Source organism: Ochotona princeps, chromosome 7, assembly GCF_030435755.1.
Source record: "Ochotona princeps isolate mOchPri1 chromosome 7, mOchPri1.hap1, whole genome shotgun sequence".
Lineage (NCBI taxonomy): Eukaryota > Metazoa > Chordata > Mammalia > Lagomorpha > Ochotonidae > Ochotona > Ochotona princeps.
Window position 1 is genome coordinate 61,030,698 of NC_080838.1, and position 19,036 is coordinate 61,049,733.

The window sequence follows — 19,036 nt, forward strand, 5'->3', positions numbered from 1 at the left end:
AAAGCTGCCCTATGGGAGGCATGAGGATTTTTCTTGTGTTTATGCTATCAGGCATCAAACAGGAGTCAAATCATTATCTTAATAATGACTAAAACTAGTGTATGTCCCATTGAATTCTATGAACACCTATATAAGTAAATAACGGCCAATTATTTCATACACTACATCTTTTCCTCTAGAAAGTCTTTAGAATGGTTCATCAGTTACTGGCCAAACTTGACAGTATGTAGTAATTGCAGAAAATAGAAAAAGGGGGCGGCAGGCAAGAAAGTTCTATTTAAGTAATAAACTGAAAGAGTTAGTGCCTGAACTTGCCCCTTTCTCCCTGGTTGCATGTATTCAAAAGGTTTCTGTCCTTTGCTCATCAGTTTTCTTTATCTTATAGGATGGGGTGGAGGTTAATGGGATTCTCTGAGTTCCTCTGGAACATTCCTTTGTGAGTAAAGAGATGGATGGGGCACCAAGACCTGTAAGTCATAATGTGAGGCTTCCCAGAAAGGAAGTTGGTGGCCGGTCAGCCAGCCATGGCACCAAGTGCCGGGGGACCTGCTGTCAAGTGATAAAGAAAGCCAGGCAGCCTGACAGGATGGTGGTGGAAGTTCCCAAGGATGTACATCCTGATACCAGAAGATTCTACACCACCACAGTGAACGTGACAGAAGTCAACACTCCCTGACTTTCCTTTATTATGTTGAGAGGAGCTGACCCCACAACAGACAGAGCTCACATTGAACAACTTCCTATGTATAGGAAGGTGACTTTTTTTTAAGATTTATTTTATTTTTATTACAAAGTCAGATGTACAGAGAGGAGGAGAGACAGAGAGGAAGATCTTTTGTCTGATGATTCACTCCCTAAGTGAGCCGCAACGGCTGGAGCTGAGCCAATCCAAAGCCAGGATCCAGGAATATCCTTCAAGTTTCCCATGCAGGTGCATGGTCCCAAGGATTTGGGCTGTCCTCAACTGCTTTCCCAGGCCACAAGTAGGGAGCTGGATGGGAAGTGGAGCTGCCGGGATTAGACCAGCAGCCATATAGATCCCGGCACATTCAAGGCGAGGACTTTAGCCACTAGGCCACGCCGCCAGGCCTGGAAGGTGACTTCTTTATGAACATTCTCAGATTGTCTCCTGCTTCTGAGGAGCCTTCAAGTTGTTCAGTAACTTGAGGCTCTGTCCCATGTATGCCTGCTGTTTCTCTGGGTGCCTGTGTTTGTGGTGGTTAGTTGGACTGCCACTTTGATTTGTGCAAGAGAATATATGAGAGTACTTCCAAAAGTTTGTGAAAAAATGGAATTTGAAAGTTATGTTTAGGGTCTGGCGAGATAGCGTAGTGGTTAAAGTCCTCGCCTTGCACGCACTGGGATCCCATGTGGGCACCGGTTCTAATTCCAGCAGCTCCAACTTCCCATCTAGCTCCCTGCTTGTGGCCTGGGAGGCCGCAGAGGACGGCCCAAAGCCTTGGGACCCTGCACCGTGTGGGAGACCTGGAAGAGCTCCTGGCTCCTGGCTTCAGATTGGCTCAGCTCCAGCCGTTGTGCTCACTTGGGGAGTGAATCATTGGATGGAAGACCTTCCTCTCTGTCTCTCTTCCTCTGTATATCCGCCTTTCCAATAAAAATAAATATTTTTTAAAAAGTTACGTTTGGATGCAAAACTACTCTTAAATCTGAACATGGGATTTTAACAATGTATATTTCCCATCAACATTTTGAAGATCTCTCCTGTGCATGGATTTCTAAGCTTTTGGGGAGACCAAAATCAAATGATTTTTTTCAACACTGTTTTCCTTGGATTTTAAAAAGTACCCTCATATCTTTCCCTGATCTCATGTCTAAAAACCAGAAACTTCTCCCACCTTGCCATCTCAACTAACTAGATATGTGTATAGGATGTTAACCTTCTTTCTGTGAATACAAATTCTTTAAGTTACCTCTTCTACTTGCAGATGTTTGCCAGTTTGGACCCATCCCATCTGATGTGGAGGAGAGATTACAGTTTGAATGGCCCTCCCAGGAGCAACTGCTGCTTACAGAACAGTATCAGAAGAAGTTCAAGAACATCACCTACTCAAGTAAGGAGCAAAAGGCACCATGTAGGTGTCCCAGCCCCAAACGTATGTAGATAGGTTGAACCTGGGCTTGAATATAGTAAGTATTATTAGCAGTTACTTGAAGTTCTGCAATACTCAAATGCTATTAAGAAGTCTCAGGAAATCTCAACCTCAAAACTTCTTTTCTTTCTGTCGGACTTTGTCTACAGAGCAAAGGGACAAAATTTAACCATTCACGAACTAGTAAACACTTTCGTCACTTGATGAGAACTAGGAATCAAGAAAGATGTATGATTGTCATGTAAAGATATAGACCCACAAAAAGTAAAAAATCTAAAACTCCAGCATGCAACCTGAGGATGGTGTGATTTATGTCTTTAGGCAGAGGGACCTTGGGATTTCCCAGATAATCCTGGCCACCAAACGACTTTGCCTTTCTTCTGTGGCTAACACATGACCACTTCAACTAGCCAGCTATTTCCACTCATTGAAGTGGCTTTCAGTCTTAGCAATATGTGATGACTTTGTCCTGCAGAACTTTATAACAAATGAAACAACCAACCCTTATTTAACTTTGATATACATTTTAACTATGATATACATTTAACTATGATATACATTTAACTATGATATACATTTAATTATGACATGCTATTATCTTTCGACTTTAGGAAAGTAAGTCATCTTAAAGTTAACTTTATGTGAGTTAACATTTTTCTAAAGCACAATATTTAAAATAAATGAGTTATGTTTGTAAAAGCTTATTGTATAAGACCTGGATTCCAATGTATCAGATAGCTTTATAAATGTATATGGATGTGTATATAAGTGTATGTGTGTATATGTATAATTAATAAGGTATAGAAAAGCATGATACAATAGAAGTCGGAAAATAGGTCACATGCTAATAGCTAATGCAGCCCTCTGAACTGCTTGGACACTTTAGTCAGCATGGTTTACTGTTGGCCTGGGCACAGCCATCTCGGATCCCTTCAAAGGGATGACAAGTACAAGAGACTCACAGCAGTCAGGCCTCATCTGTGAGAAGCCATTAGGATACACACTTGCTAGGAGAAGACTGCCACAGAACTAGGCAGTCACTGGTGTCCCTCTGGCTTTGGTCACATTCAACACGGTACCAGTTTATCTTCAGCTTCTGAAAACAGTTGGCTATCTCCCATGATCTTTCTGCTACCGAGACAGTACAGTTTTAGCATTTTTCCTGCCTGTGGGACTTGGACCTTCACATAGCAGGGAACCTTCATACACACTGGGTTGTTATAACTCCAATCAGCCCACTAGCAATGGTTAACTGTGTAAGATCTATAAAAAAAAGTTAACCTGTATGTGCAAACATTTGACTTCTGGTCTGAAATTGTCCATTTGAACCTGCATGTCATGGAAACATAGAACTCTCTGGATGAATCACAGCGCTCACCATAATGACAAATGTCACAGAAGCTGAGAGGTGTTCCCACGTGTAGTTCTCAATCTGTGGCTGGGTTTGGTCATGTCTGACCATGACCGTGGTCATGACTTGGGGGCACCTCACCAAAGAAGAGACAGAAAAAGCTTATGATGACCGAGATGGTCACTGGCCAGTTAGTGGCCTGAACCCTTAAAGTAGGTGTCTTAAAACAGACAGGTAAGTTTGCTAAGGCAAGCCCCCTTAGGTGATGTGTTCCACTGAAGTAAAACACCGCAGAAACATTTGTTGCCGGAATATAGATTCACGCTGTAAACCTGTTTGGACAGGAGAAGGAAGCAGTGCCATGGATGTGACTCTGGGTGTGACTACGGAAAGGACAACTCCCTCATTAAACTGATCATGCTGATTCAGCTACTGCTTTGCTCTCCCTCCATCTGCCCTGCACTCGTGCTGGAAGCTGAACACCGTTTTAAATTTACCTGGTGGACTGCAAGCCACTATTCTTTAATATGCCCCTTTGTAATGTGTTGTCTAGATGATCTTCGTCCTGAGGGCTTTCTAGCCTTATACTCAGAATTCAAAGTTTGGAAAGTTATTAGCAGTGGAATATTTGTTGTGACTTATTTTTTCCCTATTTGAGAGAAGAAGTAGGTAACAAGGTTTTTCTGAGGCAGAAAGACAGAAATAGACCAAACTTGGGGGTTAGGAAGAACTCCCACTGTTAGGAGAAAGGCTGGGCTGGAGCTGCAGCAACACAGTAGGAAATCTAGGTCCCGTGCGTGGATGGAAGGGACTCAGTTGGGCTATCACCTGCTGCTTCTCAGTGACTCCACTGGTAGAAAGCTGGAGTTGGCAGGAAGAGCCAGGAATCAGATTCAGGCGCTCGGATGCAGGACACAGGTGTTGTCATGGCCCGCCTAAACGCCTGCCCCTTGTGTTGTGCAGAGTGCATTTGGTCTTAGCAACATGCAAAGTTTATTCCAATTGTTACTGTTTATGATGTTATAGGGAGTGTGTAATAGAATTTAAAGCTACCTAAATTTCAAGCACATTTTGGGAAATGAAGAAATGCAGGCGGAGTAAATACAAGTTGGATACTCTAAAATGCAAACATTTTTATTTTATGCTGTTTAATATTTAAGTGTTTCTGAACTATTACATAGAACATACTTAACTAAATTAAAAATTACTCATTTGCCCAAAGCTCGATTTAACTAAGTATCTTATATTTTTGTTGGCATAGTCTGACAAATGTACTGGTGAATTTCCCGTGGCTCTCTCCGGTGTGCCTTGGCACATAGTTTGGGAAACTATAGCACCTGTAGTGCTGGGTCAATTCCCTTTCCTTCTTCCTTCCCTTTCTCTCTCTTCCTTCCCTTTCTCTCTCTTCCTTCCTTCCTTCCTTCCTTCCTTCCTTTTTCCTTATTTCTTTCCTTTTTCTCTTTCTCTCTTTCTAATAACAAAGTGAAAAAATATTTTGTTCCTGTCCCTTAGAGAATGTTCAGTCTAGGGGAGCAAGTGATAATCAAAATACAATACAGAGAGTTTATAATTAGAATATGCTTGAAATGTAATGGGGAAACAAATAAGAATTCTTGAATGACATATGAGGTCTAGACAGTCCTCAGTGAATTGTTTCCTACTGATGCTCCAAGAGGCCAATTTTAAAATATAAGGGCTTCTTCATTTTAAGTACATATGCTCCACGCAGGAATTTTTCAAAAAATTGTTTCAAATGTAGGAGTAACTGCATAGCTTAGCAGCTGAAGCATCCAATTCCACACTCAAGTGCCTGAATTCAATTCCCAGTTTTGGCTGCTGATTCCAGTTAACCTTTAACGTAGACCCTTGGAGACACCAGTGGTGGCTGACATAATGGGATTCCTGCCACCCACATGGGAGACACACGTCATGTTCCTGGCTCCTGGTTTCTGTCCCCAGTACAGTCCTAGCCACTATAGGTACAGAGGGGAAATCAGTACACAGGTGCTCTCCTGTCTCACAAAAAAAAATTATATCACACACACACACATAAATCTTGATTATTTTAGATGTAATTAAAATTGCTAAAAATATTTTGTAACTGAGTTCATGAGTTGTAATATTTTGACAATGGAGGGTGGGGTTTGTGGTGACTTATAGCTACCTGGCTTTGCATGCTGGGCACTGAGTCACAAACTGTGGTTTCCCCAACTCACCCAAGTCACTTGAACAAAACCCAGGTGCTGGATTAGAGTTTCTGGTGCCTTCCATACACATCTAACAGTCAAAGCAGACTCATCAAGCTGATTTTTTTTTTTTTCAAATTGCCAGCCTAATTCTCTTGTTAATCTTATTTATAATCATTTCATGACTGGGATTCCTTTGATGCAACCACCAAAGCAGTGGTTCGCTATGAAGACTAAACCTGGAGGTTCTGTTCCTTAACCATTAAATTGAAATGCTTGTCCTGCAGAGAGCTCGGTGGATATGCTGTACGATTTTGCAAATTGCTCTGGACTCAGTTTGATTTTTGGTCTGAATGCCTTACTAAGGACAGCAGATTTGCAGTGGAACAGCTCAAATGCTCAGCTGCTCCTGGACTACTGTTCCTCCAAGAGTTACAACATTTCTTGGGAACTAGGCAATGGTAAGCACTCCTGGAACACTTAATTTGTAAAGACATTCCCTATTGGCATTGTTGGTTTCTTGTTTGTTTGTATTTGTGGTGTTCTTTTTACTATCAGCAGTATAGCTTTCTGCCTGGGCATATTCTTACCAGTGCCACCTTTTGGAACTTGATAGAGCAAAAAACTCTTGTCTATATTCCAGAGTTTACTGCTTATCCCACTTGATGTGACATTTGAGGTGAGAGCAGCTAGTGCAGCTAGCAGCCTTCCTAACTCCCAGAATCCCTAGAGATTTTTCAGAATCACTTCATGCTTGACAAACTGTACTGGGTCCAACTGTGCGGAGGCCATTTGCTTTATTCTTCCCTTCCTGTCTGTTTCTGAACCTGCTCATCTCAACTATCACTACATTGTTCAAGTTGGCTAGCATTCTACCCAAGTCAAGCTGCTCGTTGACTTTTTTGAACTCCTTCTTGTAAGAACCTTATAACTAAAATGGTAATGTTCAGGCTGGCCTCATTTGTTCACAAAATATTTAGACTGACTTTCCATGCATCAGCCAGTGACACTGGATATAGAATGGAAAATGAGGTTTGGTAATATGATCAGCACATACTGATAGACGAAGCACTGTTCTGAGTATTAAATGTCTTCCTCAACTTTTTAAGAGTGAAGTACTAAATACTGGATACAGATGATTTTTACTTATGTCTTCGTTTAACTTCAAACTATTATGCTTTAATTTAAAATTAATACCCTGATTTATATGAGAATAATCCAAGATTTCATGGGAATATATATTCTATAAACTCTATGCCTGGATTTCAAAATTTTGCACTAAAATAAACTCATCTTTTAATCACATTTTCCACAAACTTTGTGGAATACTCTCATATAATTAACATTTCTCCACAATATCCTCTTTATATTCTTTGACTTTGAAGTCTAAGCTTTTGTAATCTGGAAGATGTTCTGTTGTGTTTGCTTTTAAATAAAATATCTCCAGGTAATTAAGTCGTTTGAGAATGGCTGTCTTTCAGAACCTAACAGTTTCAGGAAGAAGGCTGGTATTTTCATTGATGGATTGCAGTTGGGAGAAGACTTTATAGAACTACATAAACTTCTGGAGAAGTCCACTTTCAAAAATGCGAAGCTCTATGGTCCCGATGTGGGTCAGCCCCGAGGAAAGACGGTGAACATGCTGAGCAGGTGAGAGCTGGGGAATACAGAGCTGCTTTGCTTGAAAATGAATGTTCTCTCAGGGCAAATCCTCAGTAGTCCCTATGTCATTAAACAGTTTATTGTCTGACCATGTGGTTCACTGAAAGAACATATATTGACTCAGAAGGCTAAGGATTCTGGGGCAAACAACACCTAGCATAAGGTTTGCTGTGAGACTTGGGATGTTTAGGTTCGTCTGATTCTAACTAGGTAACCTGCCGTTTCTAGGGAGTGAAACTTTTATGCATATATCGTATGCTATTTTGCATATGATGAGTGAATGATAATAATAGGATTTTTGTTCTAGTTTCCTGAAGGTTGGTGGAGCAGTGATTGATTCAGTTACATGGCATCAGTAAGTATGTGTCCTATTCTTTATACAAGGAAAGTAACACTGCTTTTATTTATTACCTAAGTTATCAAAACTTTGATTTTCAAATTTTCTTGTTAGGTAAGAAATAGTGTCTTAAATAGCACTATATTATTATTATTTTTAAAATAACACATTATGTAATATTATAAGAATATATATTATTATTTTAAACATCAAAAATTCTAAATTATTTTAGATGATGTGCTAATTTCTATAAAATTAAGTTACACTGTCCATTAACCCATGGAACAGGAAAAACAGCTTAAATTAATTGCTTGTCAAAGAACAGGTAACCCACCAACACACGTACTTGTGTCCATATCGTCTCGAGACTGGGTCATTGTTTTCTAGTTATTTGAATGGAATTGGCTCTTCCTCTTTTTCCCCTTCCCTCTTAGTCTCTCCTTAGTAGAACTTCTACCTTTTGTTTATTATTATTATTATTGTTATTATTATTATTGCATGGGGATGGGAGGGATTAGAAGAACAAGGCCAGCAATTAATCAAAAGCAGAAAATTAAATTGGGTTTTGCCCTGAAAAATTTTTTTTTTTAATAATTTAGCTACTATTTGAATGGACGAATTGCTACCAAAGATGATTTCCTGAACCCTGATGTGTTGGACACCTTTATTTCCTCTGTGCAGAAAGTGCTCCAGGTAGTGAATAGTGTTTGTATTTTTATTATAATACCAGCATTCTTATTTTATATGCTAGCTAATTCTGAATTCCTTAGGTATAAAGATGTCCATGTTTCCCAGTTTCAGAGAACAAGCACCATGTTCTGCTTGGTGGCCCCCTGGCAAAGGGTCTTACCCATGTGTGTTGATTAAAAATTGAACAGTAACTGTAAGAGACTATAATGTCCAGATGTGAAGATATAATGCAGTATGCATCTGTACTTCCAAATCAAAGATGGACTTCCAATGAAACTTTTAAATATATCTTGATGATAGGATGCTGAACTCTCTTCCATTATCCATGCCTAAAATGTCAGGACACATTTAAATGTGATGGACTTAGGACTGTTTATGAAGGACTCTACTATTGTAATAATATAGGGGAAATCAGTGTGGGGGAAAGAGGATTTGGGGAGAGAGGAATGGAAATCCCAGAACCTATGGAACTGTATCACAAAATAATAAAATAAAAAATTACAATATTGTTTAATAACAACATGACACAGATTTTTTTAAAAAGAAATTGAAGATACTTCCAATATCCTTTCTTGAAAGATTATTGTTTATATTTATTGGAAAGGCAGATTTACAGAGAGAAGGAGAAATAGAAAGATATTCCATCTGCTGGTTCACTCCCCAAATGGCCATGATCACCAGAGCTGAGCCAATCGGAAGTCAGGAGCCAGGAGCTTCTTCCAGGTCTCCCATGCAAGTGCAGGGTTCCACGTCTTTGGGCCATGCTCTACTCCTTCCCCAGACCACAAGCAAGGAGCTGAATGGGAAGTGGAGCAGCCAGCACATGAACCAGCACCCATATGTAACCCCAGCGCTTGAAGGTGGAGAATTAGCCAGTTGAGCCATTGCACCAGGTCCCCTCCAACATACTTTTAGTACAGCTAACTCCTGGAGACCTTGAAAAATGGCTTTATTTACATTCCTTCCGGATCCCAGTTGTCCCATAAAAGAAAACGGTCCAAGACACAGATGGCTACAATGTGTTCTGGAACTCTGTGGTAGGGAGGAGTGTGGTGATGCATGGTCATCTGTAGTACCTCAGTTTGCAATCACCATGAAAACTTTGCTGTGTTGCACAGGTGGTGGAGGAGACCAGACCCGGCAAGAAAATCTGGTTGGGAGAAACCAGCTCTGCCTACGGGGGCGGAGCGCCCTTGTTGTCCAACACCTTTGCAGCTGGCTTTATGTGAGTGACACTGTGCTAAGCACGGGAACCAGACAGCAGTGGGATCCCCCAGAGCAGACTACTGATGGCATGTGCCCCTCAGCCCCGGAAGTCAGATGGGGCTAGAAAGTGTTGAAAGCTACGGGGCATCTTCTACAGGTGTCCCGCATGAGCCATTGTAAGAATGCACTGTTTGAGGGACTCCAATCCTCAATGATGGTTGATGTCTGTGCCAACATGCCCTTTCCCCCGAAAAGAAGTCAGCTAGGGCTTTTTGGTTTAGTTTTCAGGGCTTGTTTTCCAGTCTCGCAAGGCTTAGAGTGCATGGCAGGAGGTCACAGTATAAGGACTATCAGTGAATCAAAAGATTTACCTCCTGACGATGAAAAGATTGATTCACCTGTGTTCAAAGCACATACTTGATGACTTAGGTTCAGTAACTGTTAGGACTCTGAATCTATAGTTCTACATCCTCACATGGAAAATTTGATTCTCTTTCCTCTTATATCCTTGCACTTACAAACCTCAACTAAAGCACAAACCCTGTCTGGTGCTGGGAGCAGGAGGAACAGAATGGAAGAGTGATGTTTGTTTTGCCATTAACTAACAGTTATGGATGCATGGCAGTGTCAGTCTGGAAGGAGGTGGTTAGTAGGTTAGGTGTGGTTATACTTATTTCACAATGGTAACATTGTTGATTGCAACTTTTCTCCAGCCCTTACCTAGCATTCCAGAGTGAGGAAGTGTCTGTCCTTGGAGAAGGTGTCTTACCCTCAAGGAACTCCTATGGGGGATCAGCAGTGTCCTAAACTTTGTTGTCAGGTTGCAAATGGGGAGGACTTAAAGACAAGGATTCTGTACCTGCTTGCACTCACCATGCCCTTGACTGGCTTCTCTAATTAAGACTGATTTTCTTGCTTTCCGTTAATCCTTCTCTCAGAGATGAAAAACCCCAGGTATTGTGTGATTGGAATGGAAGGATTTTTGTCGGCTCTTGCCCTGTCGCAGGTGGCTGGATAAACTGGGTGTGTCAGCCCGCATGGGCATGGACGTGGTGATGCGGCAAGTGCTCTTTGGAGCTGGAAACTACCACCTGGTGGACAGGAACTTTGAACCTCTGCCCGTGAGTGGCTGTTTATTTCCTCTTTCCGTGATTAACTTCAGGGGTGGGGTTAGGGGGGCTGGTATTATTCCCCTGGGATAGTCCACTCAGTGAGGAGCCACTATGCCACGGGACAAGTTGGAAAAAATCCTGAAAATCATCTCTTCCAACATTGTTGTGCCTCAAGAGAAGCAATCAGGAGTTAGGAATATCATTTTAAATGTGGGCCATTTAGGATCTGGTGTGCATTCTTTTTCTTTTTTTTTTTTTTTTAGGAAAAGGATGATTTGAAATGTTATGATTCATTCATTAAGATAATAAACTTGGTATAACAGATGTTTTGCAAAATAAATCAGATTACGAAGCTTCAAAACTTTGTGCATGAAATCATCATTAGTGCAACTTAATCAGGCGGTATTGTGTACTGATCTGTTTTAAGATAATTGATTACGTTGCTAATAATCTTCAAGATATTTATGAATAATGTCTCACTTTCACTCTACTGCCAACTGCATTTGGTGCTAAATCAGGAAATACAACCTTTGTATCAAAAAATCTGTCTGAAAGATATATTTGTATACAAATTGGGATAATATAGATGTAGCTGGAAGAAGGAGGATCTTGGTTATTATTTTGTAAAATTGCATTTAAGAATAATTCATAGGAGAATTGTTTGAAGCATAATATTGAGTCAGTGTTTTGCATTTTCTTTATTGTCTAAAACATTGTTACATGTCTATTTATTCAAATCAGAACCCAAGCAGTGTACACACATCCCGTCTGGTTGATGCGTTTGTTCAATTTTAAATTGCCCTCCTTCTGCTTATGTCCCTTGCAGCTTATTAATTTAGGGAAGTAATTTCTTCTTTAGTGTTTCCAATATTGTTATATTTGCTAAATGTATTCTTGTGCTATTATTTAGCATGGCCTTTTCTGCCACTATTTCCTGTAAACTGAAGGTTATACTTAGAAGCTTGAACGTTGAGGTTTTTGTTTCATTTTTACAAGAGTTCTTCCTAGGCAATGCCAGCTGGCATCAGGAAGCACACGTCTGGTGGTCTCTCTTTCTGACATTACTTTGTTACAGAGGCTGGAGGAAAATTATTCTCTAGACAGAAGTTTTATTTCAAAACTTGGTCTTTGTGAGTACATGTATTTTAAGGTTCCACTCTAAGCTTCGTTTTAATTCTTGAATGAAAGTCAACTAAGAATATTTAAATTCCCTGAGCAATGAATCACATTTTGTAAAAATTTATTTATTTTTATTGGAAAGTCAGATTTACAGAGAGGAGAGATAGGGAGAAAGATCTTCCATCTGCTGATTCACTCTCCAAGTGGCTGCAATGGCTGGAACTGAGCCAATCCAAAGCCAGGAGCCAGGAGCCTCTTCCGGGTCTCCCACATAGGTGCAGAGTTTTAAGGTTTTTGGCCATCCCCAGTTGCTTTCCCAGGCCACAGGCAGGGAGTTGGAAGGCAAGTGGAGCAGCCATGAACTGAACTGGCACCCATATAAGATTCCAGTGCATGCAAGAAGAGGATTTTAGTCATTAGGCTACTGTACCAGGCCCCAAATTACATTCTTGACATCCATCTGTTCATGGCGATGGTTCTCTGAATTACAAAAACATGGGCTTCCAGTGATAAAAGCAACAAGCACCACTTGCCTGCAGATTCTTGGTAGTTACATGTACCAAAAGCTAAATTAATCAGATTAAAATTTAAAAAGTGAATCCTACTTAGATACTCGTCCATAGGTTACCTACCAGTCACATTCATTGTAGCAAAACTATTGGCTCACCACTGGTCTTTTTAAATAAGCTAAGATCCAAAGATAAATTTTAAATAAAGGTAAATTTTTGTCCCTCTCTTTTTGACCAGGATTACTGGCTTTCTCTTCTGTACAAGAAACTGGTGGGCTCCACTGTGTTCACAGCACGTGTGAAAGGGCCAGACAGAAGCAAACTTCGAGTTTACCTTCACTGCACAAACGTCAACCAGTAAGTAGGCAACATAGCCTTCCAGGTCAAACGGTCTTAATTGAGACACGTGCAACTTCCTACTGGAGCATTGTGCCGCTCAATGCTGTGCGTCCAATGTGTGTCATTGTTCTTTTTGTTTCCTTTTAAGAAACAATTATTAGTGATATGGTGCCAGACTTTAATATTTCTTTTTTTTTTTGCTTATATATAGGTATTTGTAGTCCAAAAGAATAAGAATAGTACAAATAAAAAGGTAGCTATTTAAATATAAATAACTAATTCATTAAACTGGGAATGAATATAAAGACTCTGAAGTAATTTGAATTACTGATTAACTATGAGTATATGGGTACTTCCAAAAGTTCATGGAAAGTATCCTTTTTTATTTCATTTTCTATGAACTTGTCATCTGGCTTTGTGCCTTATACATTTTATAAAGAGAAAAAGGAGTAGCGAAGGAGAAGGGAACAATAACAATCTCATTTTCAAAAGCTGCAGCGTTTGAGGTGAGAGGTCATGGAGACTTCTGTAGCTCCTTCCTCTGCCTGTCCATAGGGAAAAATATTCCTAAATCCCAGAGATTTGCTCTTCTTCTGTTAGAATGATGCAAAATATAAATTCTAGCTTTAAAAGTCACCTGCTATTTCTGTGAGACCCCACAAGGAAGCAGAAGGAGAATGGTTTGAATGGATACATCTGGAAAGTGTCAATAGATTTTACCTTTCTTATTTGTTTCAGTCTTTTTCGTAAGTCCAGGGACTGTTTACATGGTTTGCCATTTGAATTCACACGAATCCACACAAATCACGTTTCACTTATATTTGGAAATAGGGTAGAGCTGATCTGTGAACCACTCAGCCTTGCCAAGCAGGCAACACCTCAGACAATGGGAGTGGGAAGTGGATGATGGTGATGATGATGATGATGATGATAGTACACTAGGACCATGGGAGGGCTGTCCTGTAAACACTGGAGGAGGGTACTAACAAGGCCATTGTCATTAGGGAGCCTCATGGTAAGTATTGTGATGTTGCAGTACAGCTCTAAATGGCCTCAATCACACAAGGATTTTTCCTGAGTTAACCTATTTTCTTTTAGCCCAAGGTATAAGGAGGGAGATCTAACCTTATATGCATTAAACCTCCACAATGTCACCAAGCGCTTGCAGTTACCGTCTCATTTATTCAACAAGCAAGTGGATAAATACCTGCTAAAGCCAGCAGGCTCTGGTGGATTACTCTCCAAGTGAGTGATGCCTCTTCATTTCAGACCTTCACTATATTTATTATAGAGTTTTAGTAGGGAATAAAGAACAAAAATCAGTTATTTCAAGCTTCTTTAAACTTTTAAAATTATTATCATATTTTATAATACAGTTCCATAGGTCCTGGGATTTCCTTTACCCTCTTCTCAAGTCTCCCCCACCCCTCACTGAGTTCCCCTATATTATTACTGTATTATGGTTCTTCATACCAAGTTTTACCAGTTATTAATGTTCAAGAAATATATGTATGGAAACATACTTAGGTATAATTGTGATTAATGGATTTATGTTGATGTTAGTCTTGGTATAAAATGCTCTACCATTTGAGTTGAATGTAATTCTCCTATAGCATTAAATTTTTATTGGTTAGAATAAAGGGGGAATGACCATAAATATACTCCTAGGTGGATTATTTGAGGTTGATTCAAATGTATTTTGGTTTTAAAAAACAACAAGTAAAGAAATATTATTTAAGTCCTCATTCAGCAGAGAGCTAAAGAATGACCAGGTCTTGGGGAGTGAGACATAAACATTGAAAGGGTCCTGTCTAGTGTGTGTTGGAGGGAATATTCTCACTTCGCTGGAGTGTAATAAATGAAGAGTCGGTCAAATCCTCACTGTCTCCTCTTTGCAAATACTGAGTGATGATGTTCTCAGGGTCCATTAGCATGGGAATCTGAGACGGCAACACAGTAAGCACATTTGCTCCGTAGGCCTGGCCTCTGAGTTATGAACACTGGGGTGCCACTCCTTAACTCCCCTCATCTCTGCTTTATTTCACTGTAACGTAACCATAGGAAAGGGAAGTTTCTCAAACTTCCCAGGTACCTTGCCATACCAGCCTTTGTAGACACTGTTAATGGGTTGTGTGTTTTTAATAAATATTATGGTGTACTTTACCATTTTCCTTTTTTCCCCTTGTAAATAATGCATCTTTGGGCAACAAATACTTTTCTCTTAGCTTGTTTTTGTTTTTTAAGATTTTTTTTTTTATTGCAAAGTCAGCTATACAGAGAGGAGGAAAGACAGAGAGGAACCTGGCAAGGACCCACCTCGCCCGGCCCTCTGTTAGCTTCTTAACCTTGTTGAAATGAGTAATTTTTAGTATGTTTGTATCTAAATGTTGATAAGGAAGTTGCTTTTCTGGCTACACAGTTGCAAGTTCCTTGGCTCTAATGGTCACTTGAGTTTGCGACCACTAGGCTGGAGTAATAGAGTCATTTTCTCCAGCAAAACTTTCTTATTTGAGTGGCATTTGGATGGTCTCTCTAGCCTAAATATGCTTGAAAATGCCTCTTTCTGCTGTGTTTTATCTCTCATTTTATCCTTTATAATTGGAATATTAATTTTGATTATGGAGAAGCTTTATTCTTTTGAATTATCTTTGGTAACCACATAACCACATATTGCTTATTTTCATCTCTTTAAATTTTGTGGAAAATGGGGTTGGGCATTGGGTCTAGAGTTCAGTATGCCAGTTGGAACATTCACATCACATATCAGTGTCTAGGCTCAAGTCCTGGCTAGCTCCCAATCCCAGCTTTGTGCCAATGCATGCTCTGGGAGGCAGCAGATGACAGCTCAAGTGATGGGGGCCCTGCCACCCAGGGGGCAGACCTGGATTGAATTCCTGGCTTCCTGCTTTCTCACAGTGAAGCCCCAGCCATAGTGTTATTTGGGGGAGTGAACCAGACAGACTTCTTTTCTCTCTTGTTGTCTCTCAAAGAAAAAGTTTTACTACAAATACATATATGTGTGTGTATCAGTCTATAAAATTACAATGAATACATAGTCTGTACACTTGTTTATAAAGACTGCACAAAATAATTAGCATGCCTTCAGCTTGTACTCAGTATGCTGAGAGCAATTTTTAAGATCTATTTATAGCTGATGAAATCATACACTTTTGTTGTGCAGTATCCTGCTGTGTTCCTCATCTTACCCACCATGATCTACAAGGATCATATTTACCTGAAAGCACTCTCCTAAGATTGCAAATATATTCTCCAAAAGCATATGTGGGACATTTAAGTGTATTCTTGCAAGGTTCTAAGTTTCACATGGTACAAACTGTTCCTACTGTCATTTCTAGATGTTCTTAAGACTTATTTTTGCTTGTGGTTTCCAAATGATGGTCATGGCATTTCCTCTCCTTCCCCATCTAGAAACTGGTGTGATAAAAGAGCTGACCTATGTGGTTTTGAGTATAATAACAATGCAGGCCTGTTAGCTTCTGGGTGTGGTATTTTTGTGTCTTATGTTACGGAACCCAAAAGCTGAGCAGCTAACCAAGGCTAAAGGGAACCAGTTTCTCTGCTTCCTGATACATAGTGAGGACCAGCTGTAAGAGATCTTTAAGGATGAAATGGATATAATAATGCTACATAGACACAAGATGCCATATGTTAGAAGATTAGGTCAATAAGCTAATACACTTACATCGTGGAATCCTGTGCTACCATTAAAATGATGTAGTGAGTATGTTTAATAGTGTGAGGAATGGTGAAGCTCTTTTAAGGGATAAAGAATAAGATTTTAAGAAAATATGTTTGGGGCAGTACTGTGGTATAGCAAGTTAAGCCACTGCCTGCAGTCCCAATATCACATATGGGCACTTGTTCAAGTTTTAACTGCTCCACTTCTGATCCAGCTTTCCCTGCTCATGTGCCTGGGAAAACAGTGGAAGATGGCCAGAACACGTGGGCACCCATTGCCCACATGGGAGACCTAGAGTTCTTGGATCCTGGCTTTTGCCTGGCCCAACCCTGGCCACTGTGGCCATATGGGCAGATGAACCAACAGATGAAGATCTCTTTCCCTCTGTCACTCCACCTTCAAATAAATAAATAAAACAGGTCTTTTCAAAATATATGTGTAGCACACCTATTTTGTTCAAGTAAAAAGTTGTATATAGGCATAGAAAAGAGATGAAGGAATGAATATACATCAAAATACTAAAAATTATCACTAAAATTATGCTTCTTAAATTCATTTATCTGAACAATGATGATGATATAGACAATGTTTTTATAGTGCTTATTGTGGACAGGTGTTCTGCTGATGTCCTATATCACAAGCAAAGCCCTGATATTGACTAAGCATCCATGTTTTCAGCAATAAAAAAATGTAAGCCTTTTTAAAAACCATTTGAGAAAAACATAAAGATGTAAGTATTATTTAGAATTATGGAACTAACTGTCAGGGGAATGAAAGCTTTTCGCCATGAACTCTTGCCCATATTGGATTTATTGTCACTAGCTTGCATTGATTTGATTGAAATGATAATAAATACATGTAAGGAATCACACTTAGTAGTGGACATTTGACCTGGTGGTTAGGATGCCTGCTCCTCACATCCGGGATCCATTCCAGATTCCAGCATCCTGTCAGAGTAGACCCTGGGTGGCAGCGAGGAAGACTTAGACAATTGATCCCGCCAGACATCTGAGGACCAGCTCCCAGGTCGCAACCAGTGCAGGCCTGGCTGTTGCAAGCATTTGGGGAGTGAACTGGTGGATGATCACTCTCTCTGTCTCCATCTCTCTCACCCTCTGTCTCTCAAATTTAAAAAGAGATATATATGAAAAACAGTAACATTATCTTACATTTTCTTTTCCCTTTTGAATTTGTGTTCCAATTGTGAAATATGCAGGAAACAAATTTTTCTGTGGTTTAGCAAAAGGAAGTTATATTTATCTCACACCATCAATATGCATTCTACCAAAATATTTGTTAAAGCAAATAAATATATACGTCCTATGGGAGAGGTTTATGGGTGTTTTTACAGATTAAAAAAAACCAACTGACTGCCATTTTTGTGTTAGATTAATGTCCACAAAAATTCATGTGACATTCTACATATATCTTATTTGCTTCATACTTTGTTTGGTTTATTGGAAAAGCAGAGTTACCAAGAGAGAGGAGAGATCTTCCATGTGCTGGTTCACTCCCCAAATGGCTGCAACAGTTAGGGTTAGGCAAGGCTTGAACCAGGAGCTAGGAGCTTCACCAGGGATCCAAGGACTAGGGTTGGTCTCTGCTGTTTACCCAGGTTCATTAACAGAAAGCTGGATCAGAAATGGAACAGCTAAGATTTGAATCGGCACCAGCACTGCAGGTGTGGCTTAACAGTTACGCCACAATTCCAACTTTATAAAAAATTTTTTTATTATGGGTCAGTAAAATGACCACAGCTCCAGAAATTAGCCTATGCTTCTGCTTTTTAATCCTGCCGTCCTGGCACCTTTGATAGGTGATTTGTGTTTTTTTCCCTGAGAAGGCTGGTGACTATGTCAGGTGCTGTGGGGCACATGGTCTCTGTTCCAATCACTGCATGCTATGAGTGTAGTTTTTACATAAGTCCCATATGTAACTGACTTGGTGTTGAAATACTAGTTACATCATGTAGGCCACACAAAGAAAAGTTTGATTCTAAAATTGATTTCTGGACTTTTGTAGGGAGTCATAGGGCTTGCAGGTTTTGGCTAACTTGCTCCTGTCTTTCCTTTTTGCAGATCCATCCAACTCAATGGGCAAACTCTGAGGATGGTGGATGACCAAACCCTCCCAACTTTGATAGAAAAACCTCTGCGCCCAGGAAGTTCACTGGGCTTGCCGCCTTTCTCATATGGGTTTTTTGTGATAAGAAATGCCAAGGTTGCTGCTTGCATCTGATGATGAAAGGATGAGGTCAAATGCATCGATAAAAGCAAGCAAAACTCAAGCTAGAGGAGGGATTACAAACCAACCCGAGGGAGCTTCTGGGTCCTTGGGACACTCTTAGTGCTAGATTTAGGCTCCCTAAATCCAGAACACTCTCTAAGTAGAACACTGCTGCTAATAACACTCAGCACTTTGCATGTGCTATTTTTATTTGAGGTTATGAAAAATATACAAGTGCACCCAATACAGCCAGGAGGCAAGTCAGTAAAGGCATTTCTTATTAGTTAAAAAAGATTAGGTGTTTTTCGTTTCAAAAAAAAAATTCACTGGAAGATGTCAGATTCTTCACTTTCATGTGACGTATTTATGGTGTCCCACAGGATAAAGTTTAGAGTCATTATCTTGAAACTGGTTGTAAGTGAGAAACTACCAATCTGTCCCTTAACAGAGAGCCAGGCACAGCTGCTGCTGCTCTGCTGTGTCGTGCC

The 19,036-nt window shown here is 40.0% G+C and overlaps 1 protein-coding gene across 1 annotated transcript in view; it reads left to right on the forward strand.

Annotated features, from left to right (window-relative positions):
• The window catches only part of HPSE (heparanase), a 28,941-nt gene extending 10,375 nt beyond the window's left edge, over window positions 1–18,566 (forward strand). Inside the window, exons 4-13 of the mRNA XM_058667108.1 lie at window positions 1,947–2,072; window positions 5,936–6,109; window positions 7,130–7,298; window positions 7,618–7,665; window positions 8,247–8,340; window positions 9,456–9,562; window positions 10,550–10,664; window positions 12,522–12,640; window positions 13,721–13,867; window positions 18,401–18,566. Coding sequence (XP_058523091.1) covers window positions 1,947–2,072; window positions 5,936–6,109; window positions 7,130–7,298; window positions 7,618–7,665; window positions 8,247–8,340; window positions 9,456–9,562; window positions 10,550–10,664; window positions 12,522–12,640; window positions 13,721–13,867; window positions 18,401–18,560 — 1,259 coding nt within the window. The 3' untranslated portion in view covers window positions 18,561–18,566. The remainder of the gene's footprint in view (window positions 1–1,946; window positions 2,073–5,935; window positions 6,110–7,129; window positions 7,299–7,617; window positions 7,666–8,246; window positions 8,341–9,455; window positions 9,563–10,549; window positions 10,665–12,521; window positions 12,641–13,720; window positions 13,868–18,400) is intronic.
• Window positions 18,567–19,036: the final 470 nt, after the last annotated feature.